This window comes from Rhipicephalus microplus, chromosome 5, assembly GCF_043290135.1.
Source record: "Rhipicephalus microplus isolate Deutch F79 chromosome 5, USDA_Rmic, whole genome shotgun sequence".
Taxonomy (NCBI): domain Eukaryota; kingdom Metazoa; phylum Arthropoda; class Arachnida; order Ixodida; family Ixodidae; genus Rhipicephalus; species Rhipicephalus microplus.
In genome coordinates, this window is record NC_134704.1 from 91,978,207 (window position 1) to 91,988,167 (window position 9,961).

The 9,961-nt window shown below is 42.9% G+C and overlaps 1 protein-coding gene across 1 annotated transcript; it reads left to right on the forward strand.

Moving 5' to 3' along the window:
• Positions 1 to 906: 906 nt before the first annotated feature.
• On the forward strand, positions 907 to 8,181 carry LOC142817860 (uncharacterized). The gene is made up of 4 exons (XM_075895745.1): positions 907 to 1,061; positions 5,230 to 6,151; positions 7,641 to 7,704; positions 8,059 to 8,181. Exons 1-3 carry the CDS (start codon positions 1,019 to 1,021, stop codon positions 7,657 to 7,659), a joined length of 984 nt encoding a protein of 327 aa, XP_075751860.1. The 5' UTR covers positions 907 to 1,018; the 3' UTR covers positions 7,660 to 7,704; positions 8,059 to 8,181.
• The last annotated feature ends 1,780 nt before the right edge of the window (positions 8,182 to 9,961 follow it).

Sequence of the window (9,961 nt, forward strand, 5' to 3'; positions counted from 1 at the left end):
ACAAGCCTCGCTAATAAGGAGCTTCACCCCTAAAAACAATTCATATATTGAAAGGAGAATGCTCTCATTCCCTGGTACTCTTCACCACAGGAATAACTTAAATTAGAACGATATTTGTGTTATCATTATTAAGGCACACAAGGGCTGGCATTCTCGAAAAGCGAGTTTGTTTCCCAGCCTCAGTGGCCCCATTTTTTTAGGGCTCTTGGTAAGAACGACCACCACTATATGATTTTGAGAGACGTCGTAGTAGAGCGCTTTAAAAAATTTGGCCACCTGCGGTTCTTTAACGTGCACCCAAATCTGAGCACATGGGCATAGAGCATTTCCGCCTCTATCTAAAATGCAGCCGCCGCAGCCGGTATTCGATCCCGCGACCTGCGGGTCAGCAGCCCAGTACCTTATCTACTGGACCACTGTGGTGGGGGTAAAGATGTATGAGCACGATAATGAGAACTGCCGCAAAAAAGATTATTCTGGTGCTCTCTTATGTCATGGGGTTCGCAATTAGATCATGGTTTGGTGCGTAGTACCCCACAACATAATTTGTTTTGCCTTTACACAGAAATTGTCTTTTTAATAATCTAGGACAATCCCACCACGAATGAATGCTTACACGTCCTTTTCGGATTCATTTTTTTTTGCGTAGATACACCTTTAACAAGATCCCGTTCAGCTTCCACTCTTCCTGAAATATATTGTTATGCTGCTTGCTACAACGTCAATTCCTTTATTTTTCCAGCCTGCAATGCCGGAGCATTGTATGCGCAATTATTACGCAAATATCGAAACAACGACATTGCTTTTATTGTTTGCGTGGCCCTTGACTTTTTTTATTGTAAACTAGTGTAACAGGGGCTGACAATGAGACACATTTTCACAAGACAACAACACCTGAACGCTGGGGAATTCTGGGATTGCAGTCTACTGTTCTATATGTACTCGGTACCATAGCCGTCTCACAGCACAACGCCCTGCAGTACAGCGTTGCAGACAGGAAGAGAAAGGATCCTCCACCATGCACGGAAAGGTTCTTGCCATCGTCTGCCTCCTTGGCTGTGGTGAGTATACTTACAAGTGTGCTGCGCATACGAGTGAAACCCATGTATCCTGCTGTTGTGTTTCACGTGCTTCTTTTACATATGGTACTCTTATGAAATGTTTAAAAAGAGGACAGCAGCTATCATACTACAGCTGAGCATACATACTTCTGCTATATTCAGGAAATTTAGCCTCACAATAAAGCTTTCACAAACGTGCCATACTTTTGAGCATCTTCCGCAACAATTAGAACAATAAGACAAGGACGGTTTGTGTGCTCCGCATGAATACATCTTATTATTTTAATATACGCTATGCAAACACCGCTTACACTTTTATCCTGTGGGAATAGAGTGCATGGGATAACTGGCAGCGAAAACACTACGAAAAAAAAAACGCTCTTGCTTGTAGTATTGCAGCATTATTTATTGTAAATATTAGGGTGGTTGCAAGGCTATTGATAGTGTTGCAGTTTTTATAACTTCAGAATCAACCCCACCCTATAAGAAAAAAAATACCATTTGCAAAACGCCATTCGTCTACCAAATGTAGAGCAATGGACTCTCGAGAACATTACAGATAGTACAGGCAGCGGACGCTGCGATTCAATATCTTAAACTTCAACGTGTTCTGGCCATATTTAGAAGCACGAACACGGCGTTGGGCTGCCACCTAGACTGAACTCCACGAATTACAAGCAGTTTCACGAATGCTAAGAATTGGCGTATGTAGTAGTAGCCTAATTTCAACCCATATATTGAAAAGTGTGTTTGTTAATTAAATCAAGAAACAAAAGGGAGGAGGGCTGTTTGAATATTTTAGTATCGAGTTCAAATTGAATAACAGATAATCGAACAATATGATTTTAGTTTTGACGACGCAGTATTCAAAATCTTGAATAGTTCGAGAGGAAGAGTATGTAAAACCAGGCAAAAGGCAACGGAGCAGCTTCGTTACTCTGGGGTGGCAAAAACGAAGGCCAATGTTGTTACAGTAGGCGTTTCGTTAAAACTTCTGGTTTATAATGCCAGTTCCAGAACATGGGCATTCTTGTTTTAAAAGCTGTTATGTTATTTCAGGCCGTAAAAAAAGATGTGAGATAACTTTCAAGTCCCTCTCAACTATGCTTTCGAAACAAAAGCAGGGACTGTTGTGTTTAGTTCTGAAAATAAAAATTTTCTGTTAATATTCTTCGTTATCATATGTCGTCTAATGAGTGTTTGGCACAGGGTAAGGTAGTTTAATGTTTAACTACTCCGTGCAACTTATCACTGAAGATTGTAAGTATAACAAGAACGCATGATGATGATGCCGTTGACAAGTTTCTTTCCCTCTTCATGTGTCATATCTCTACGGCAAGAGTTATTTGGTATGTGTAGACGAACGTGAAAGCGCATCGTGTTTGATGATTAGGTTGGTGAATGCTGATTTAATTATAAGAGAAAAAAAAAGCTCTGCTGATAAGCAGTCCTAGCTAGGGTAATACGAAACAGCCTCTGGCAGAATCATTCCATGTTAATAGTAGGGTGTTTAGAATAACAATAGCGGGCGTTGCGGGTGTTGCTTTACTTGCGAGCACCATATGAGGTTTAGAATAGTGTTTGCTCCCCCTGGGAAAAATTTTGGGTCTTTCATTCCGACCTCAAACCCAAATAAACAGAAGCTACGCGCAGCACTTAGCGGGCCTCGCGGGCCGTGATCGCCACACGCTATTTCGGAATTTCTGCTGGTGGGCCGCAAGCATGAACAGCGGTTCGCGTTACAACGCATGCGCAGTAACAGTGACAACAACGCAAGTGCTTACGGTGCGCTATTCTACACATCCGAAGTTTTATTGATACTGTGTGATGTGCTATACCGTTTGCTACGTGCATAGGGTATTGTTCTCACGTCAACCAAACCATGGCTCTGACAAAATTGAATGCTAAAGTTAATATTGCTGAATCAATAACAAATCTTCCACATAGCAGATTAGGCACTATCAAGATATTTGGTCATTCCAGCGACGCAGGCGGCGCCATATAGCCGTGCTCCGAAGCTGTCACACGGTGATAATCTGCGACGCAGTTCGGTCTCTCAGTAGTCATGAACCAATGAACGCGTGTTCATGCTCTGCGACGCTGACATGCGTGCTCGCGACATCAGCGTCTTGTCCGCCATTTTGACCTACTGCTGCGCCACCTATCGTCGCTGGAATGGTCGAATGACCACGAAGCATAGTTGCTGCTCAGTTATTGCTGTACGAAAATTGGATAAAAAACAGCGACCCGGGATGGAATTTGAAAAGTAGGTCAATCAAATCCAATTCATGGCTTTTAACAAAGCTGCCATGATCATGTACAGCACACGTAAAGCCGAGTTCTCAGTACATGTCACTACGTAGGCGATGAGATGCGGCTGAGATGAAGCAGCCAGAACAACTTGCGCTAGCAACTTGGCGGTGCCACCTTTCGAGTGCCATCTTGCTAAGCCGCCCAAAATCTTGTTTCACGCGCTTAAAGGGCCCGTGAACCACCAACGAACGCTAGCGTGCTGCTCTTCGTGCCTTTATTATATCGAGAACAGCTGGCATGACGTCAACTGACGCTGCGTAGATTACAAACGACGCTGCGTACAAGAGACGCTGCCACTGGGAGAAAGAAAGCCTGTTTTTTTGGCCAGAAAATACAAGCGCCTGTTGCATTCTCACCTACGACGCTGAGGAGGGGCACTAGGAGAGGGGATCAAACGAACCGAAGAACGCTGCCTAGCGAAGGAAAGAGCGAAACGAGGAAACACGGGGAATTCCACCAGTGTTGACTGTAGACTCGTACACAACTGCAACGCCACATCTACATTTCTTCCTCTGGGTGGTTTACGGGCCCTTTAAAGGAGAACTGACATCAAATTTCAGATGTTAAGATGTGCCCTTCATTTGATTGCTTGGTGTGCGTAGGTCCTCTTGCCCAAACTTGAATCGTGTCTGTAGCGAGGAAGTTACTTTATTTTGTGCTAGATGTAAGTGATATAAATCGATAACAGAAGTTGTTACTCGCCTCTCAGTTGCGTGATAAGTCGCGAATCTCTACTAGGGGGTTGATTTCTACTCGTTGACGCAAAAATGCACGAGCAAATTTGATAATAATTGCTCCTTTAAATGGTAAAGAGCCGATGTATAGATTGCCATATAGTTTAAAACACGTTAGTGAGCATGTGCCTGATGTAGATGAGTATTTCTGCTTTGTATTTTCAGAATGCTGTCGTTGTCCTATAATGTTATTTATGACATTAGCAAATACTGAGTAGGATGATTACTCCTCCCTTTTTTTTGCCGGCTCCGCACACATTTTTCAGCTTCATAGGGTTCACGCTCGTGCAGCATTTCCAGAGAGAGAGAGAGAGACAACTTTATTTGCAGCATTTCCAAAATATATACTTTATATTTGCTGGCTGCCCAAGTATTTCACCCAATATGTTCTCAGCAGCACTTGCTATGTCACCTAGCTGGACCACTTTTTTGACACCGGTTGTACAAATTAAATAGACAGGAAGAAATGACCCTTCAGCATATGAATTCAGAGTCAACCGTTTAAGACGCTTACTATAAGTAAAGTCTGAATCACTCCGTCAGTCTAGTAACCCAACTCAATTATTTCCTGCTCATAGCTGCAAAAAGGTTGATCATTTTGGTAAATATTTAACGAATGTATAATGAGGGAGTTAAATGAGGCTTAAGCGTAATTAGTAGCAGTCACTGAATGGGTGCAAAGAATAATGAAGGATAGACATCCATATCAGAGCTAGGCCCAGGGATTAGCTATGAGCAAATATAAATAGTTGCTAGTCCAAATATAGTGCATGCTGCCAAGGCACCAGCACGTTGTAATGAGAAAGAGGTGTAAAAAATGATATGCTGCAGGCAAGTCTTCGTCAGCAAGCTTCTTTAACAGCCCTATAAAAATGCACTCTCAGCTTTTCTTCATCTATGTAATCACCATGGCAATTTTATAGGCAGGCTGGTTGAATGAGGCATACGCTATTTGCCAGAGCAAGCTCAATTTCGGTGATCACTGATCACTATGAAGTATGCCTTGGGATATATTCGTTCCCCATAAGTGAATGCTGTAAAACAAAGTTTATGCTTTTTCGTCTTTTTTTCATGAGACCACGTAACCGTTTATATAAAAAACTACTCTTGTTTCCTTTCAGCCGCTCAAGGACAGGCCTACTGGAACCTGGGATGGGGAGGCTCTAGCGGCTGGCTAGGTGGTGGCTATGGAGGCCTTATGGGTGGATACGGTGGATATGGTGCTCTTTCTGGTCTCGGCGGAGGATTCGGCGCACTTGGCGGACTCGGTGGGCTCTATGGAGGTTATGGCGGATTGAGTGATCTGTCAGGTCTATACGGAGGTTACTCAGGACTTGGTGGCGTCTCAGGACTTCTTGGCGGCTACTCTGGCTTGGGTGGTTTGTACGGTGGTCTCGGAGGAGTACGTGTGCTCGGTGGTGGCCTCGGATACTCCGGTATGCTAGGTGGCTATTCTGGCCTTGGCGGTTTCTCAGGACTTCTTGGTGGCTACTCTGGCTTGGGTGGCTTGTACGGTGGTCTCGGAGGATCACGCGTGCTCGGTGGTAGCCTCGGATATCCCGGTCTTCTAGGCGGATATTCTGGCCTTAGTGGTCTCATGGGATCGTATGGAGGTTACCCACGATTCGGTGGCCTTTCCGGCCTCCTTGGAGGTTACCCCGGCTACTCTGGTCTGTACGGCAGCCCTCTCGGCTCATTTGGTTATGGTTCCCTTGGAGGCTTTGGTTCCTACGGAGGCTCCTTCGGATTCCCCGGATACAGTTACGGTCCTTACGGTTCGTTCGGTTCTTCCTACGGCGGCTTCTGGCCCAGCTACGGTGGCTTCTGGCCCAGCTACGGTGGCTTCGGACCCAGCTTCGGTGGCTTCGGACCTAGCTTCGGAGGTGTTAGACCCGGATCTGTCTCCTCTGTTGTACGCCCAGGTGGAGGTGTTGTTTCTGCAGGCCCTGTCGCTGGAGTTAGAGTTACCGCACCAACCACTGGCCTCGTCACACCTGTTGGTATGCCTGCCCTCTCCGGTGTCGCTGTGACCGGCGCCAAGGGGTACGTACGGCTGCTCTCTCTTACCGTACGTGTATTGTTTTGGGTTGTAAATCAACCTAAAGCAACAAAAATGGATTTTATTATTTGGGTGAATTTTAAATTTCAAGAAAATTGCAAATGAAAGGACAGAAGTTCGGCCGTTAGGTCTCGGCCACTGCTGCTGCAATTCACTGCGACAAAGTGCGTACACCACAGTGTGTATTTGGCAATGAAGTGCACGTTAAACACTCCTGAGCGGGTGAAATCAATTCGGGGTATGCCCCTCCTATGTGCCTCATACTTGTATCTTGATTGTTGCGCATTTAACTTTCAATCAAGAGATAACGTGACGACAAAAATTACTCAAGCCTTTCCTCTTATATCGTGGCCATTGGTTCACGGCATTATTTCAAACCTACTGAATTGCATTAGGGAGTACCTTTATTTTGGTATGTGGTCAGAAATTACATGAATAGCATTGGTGTATAAAGGAGCTTCAACTCAGTTCGCTCAGTGTACAGCTACCTTAGTTAGCAGGTTTGACAATTCATAATTCCTGTAAAAGAAACTGAAAAATATACGCTGTAGCAGAACTTTACATGATTGAAGTATCAACTGCTTTATAAACGCAGATTACAGCAAATCTTTAACGAATGGGGCATCATGTAGAAACTAATCTCAAGCGAAACTTTTCAAAAGCAACGTACTGAAATATGTAAATTACAAATTAATAATTTTCTTACACTTTTTAAATGCACCTTAAATGTGTCAGAAGTGCTTTCGAAAGAAATGGTAAAAATTTAGGAATTTCGTTTTACCCTTTAAGCTTGAAAATAATGTTAGTATGTGTGGTATTAGTTGCAGGTTACAGAACTGCAATGTACATACGCGTTTAACATTTTGAAATATTATTCTTGAATCACATTTCTGATACTAGTTTCACAGGTGTGTCATATCGCAGTGTGACACACCAAAAAAATGTAGCGAGGGATTTCAATTTTTTTGGACACGCCATGAGTCCCAATGGAGTGAACGACGCAGCTCGATAGTGAATGACACCATTGTTGCAATGTGCGTGGCATTAGTTCTGCTGGGAAGCGATCGGCAGATGAAAAAAATAAATAGTGCATCATTTCAACATAGAAATAAGGGGGGGGGGATCTTATACAAGGCCTCAATAGCTTAGTGATTCAATCGCTACCTTATCATTACGGTAATGATAGTCTTACATGAGGTGTTGTCCCTTAAGAATGAAGTTCCTCATAGCAACTGTAGGGCAACCGTCAAATAAAATTTAATAAGCTGTTTCATTAAAAGGGATGATATTGCTTTTAACGGTATTTTGTGACAGCAGGCATTGAATTATGTTTATTTTCTTTAATTAGAACATTTCGCAAACGCACAGCTGGCTAAAGCGTGATTTCACGACTTGAAGGGCTCATTTATGTTTCTGCGACGCACAGAGCTAGCGATTCTTTATGAACTGAAGCACGGTTTCCTTCCATTCCAGAATCAAGACCATTGCTTGAACGCTCTTCAAGTGCCCGACATATTGTCCACAACACATCAGTCACGTATGTTACATATTTTTATAATATATACCTTCTGCTTTCTCAACATATAACTTAATACTTGCACAATAAAAGAAAATACCTGCATGAGTTTGAATCCCGACTAGTGTAGGTCGAGATCCTTACTTTATAAACGCAGAGTATGCGTTTACCACCGTGTGCCTTCCTCGGAATACAGCTGTTCCATTATCAGAACGCTACCTAAGAATAACTTATATGGAAAGTCTTAAAATGAATATCTCATAAAGTGTCCGCAGAATAATTTCTGAGACCTAGTGAGCTCAAGCGTATTCTGTAGCTACTTGACGGTAGCCACAACAAGGAAATACTATATGTGAAATGTATTTTCTTTTGCAGATTCATACATGAAGAAATATCCTACGAAATGTATAATAGGGAAGCAAAGCAACACCGGCTGTAAAAAAAAAGTATCAAATCCGATAACTAGTTTTTACCAAAATAAAGTGGAAAGAATTGTAACTGTAGCCTTTTGCTTACTGCTGTCGGCCCGATAAGTGTTTGATCGCGCGTATCAGTACGTGCTTCAAGGTGTGCGTTTCACCTAAGCGAATTTCTGTGCAATGCATTCAGCCAATCACGTCAAAAATAATGAGACAAGCACCTCCACAACCGAGCACAAGTTCAGTTGCCGTTGGAAAACCGATGTTTTGCTGAGAATATTTCTTTATAGTAGTGGTAGCATTTTATCAGTTACTTTCCGGTAATATCAGTATACATACCAGCACTATATGGGTAGATATTAACGCTTCAAGTGTCGGTCAGGGGCTTCACTCGCTATCTCAAGGGCAAGGTATGAGTGTATTTCTTAAAACCAGATGAATTAATTGATTAACGTGGGCAACGACAAACGCTGATGCCCTCTTGCGAGGTGCTCTGACTTGGGTAATGAAGCAGAACTGGCCACTGTTTGTCAGCATTCGCGCCTGCTCAATCGCGTGCAAATGCCGAAGAAAAGATGCTGGCATTAAAAATCAAGAGCACTTCGCATATCGCGAAAATGCTTGGTGTGCTCTTTCCAGGCCTGCTATTATGCCTTCCTGCCTTCTTTTATTTATTTATTTATTTATTTATTTATTTATTTGTTTATTTATCCGCTTGACACAATGCTTGCTCCTAACTTCTTTCTTTCGCCATGCTGGGAAGAGCATACGCATTCTTAGCAGCGCAGCGCTATTACTGCTACAGGCAAGAGACATGGTCATGCATGAAACAATGAAATGAAGCAATGAATTCCCGCAAAAGAAAACGTTTTAACTCAATGTTACCCGTGATTTAGATAAAAGGCCAATAATAGGAAATCTTTAAAGATGAATCACTCATCAGCCCACAGTTGGTAGAGCATTAGAAATTGGAAAATTGTGCAAACAAATACACATTTCACCAAAGCATTTTTGAGGGCTGAATTTGTCTACATACACGTGTATGTGCACGCTCTTTATAAAGCACACATACATAATGTGTGTTCTTTAAAAAGCAACAGTCGGAAGTTTATGCGCAAGCAGTTTTCGACTGCAATGCACGGGACGGCTTTAAGCTCTCCCATAGTAGAGTACCCTGTGCTCTAAATCGTTACCCCCTTTTTCTAACCCAGCCCTTCGCCACTTTCATGTTATGGCTTTTTGCTCTGTTATTCGAGTAATAAGTGCTACAAATCGTTAAAAAATTTCTCTAAACACACATAAATTGCACATACACGTGTGTGTGCTCTTTATAAAAATTATGTCTCGCAAAACCACGGCTGACCGTGCGAAGAAAGGTCGTACCTGCCTTGGAGGCAGCGTAAGAGGCCTACGAGTCGGCTTTATACTCTCCCATAGTGAATCACCTAGTACTTTAAATTGTTCACGATTTTTTCAAAACACAAATTCAGGTTCAAGGGATGGCTTTGTGCTCTTCTATAACCAAGTGCTCTAAATTGTTAAATACTTTTTCTAAACACACATTTTTGAGGCAGTGGGAGGTTAGCGTAAATTTTAGCGGAACGGCTCAGTGCTCTCCCAAAGTTGAGTACGAAGTACTCGAAATCGTTCAACATTTTTTAAGCACATTCTTGAGGTCCATGGGACATCTGGATGCTCTTCCATAGTAGAGTTCCTCGTACTTGAAATTGTTAACAACTTTTGCTAAACGCAATGTTCTCCCATAGTAACAATTTTGCTAAACACATACACTCGGCGAAGGCCTTAGCCCCGTATTCAGAAACGCTCCTTGTCTTGAACTTGACATGCCACCGCCTTCA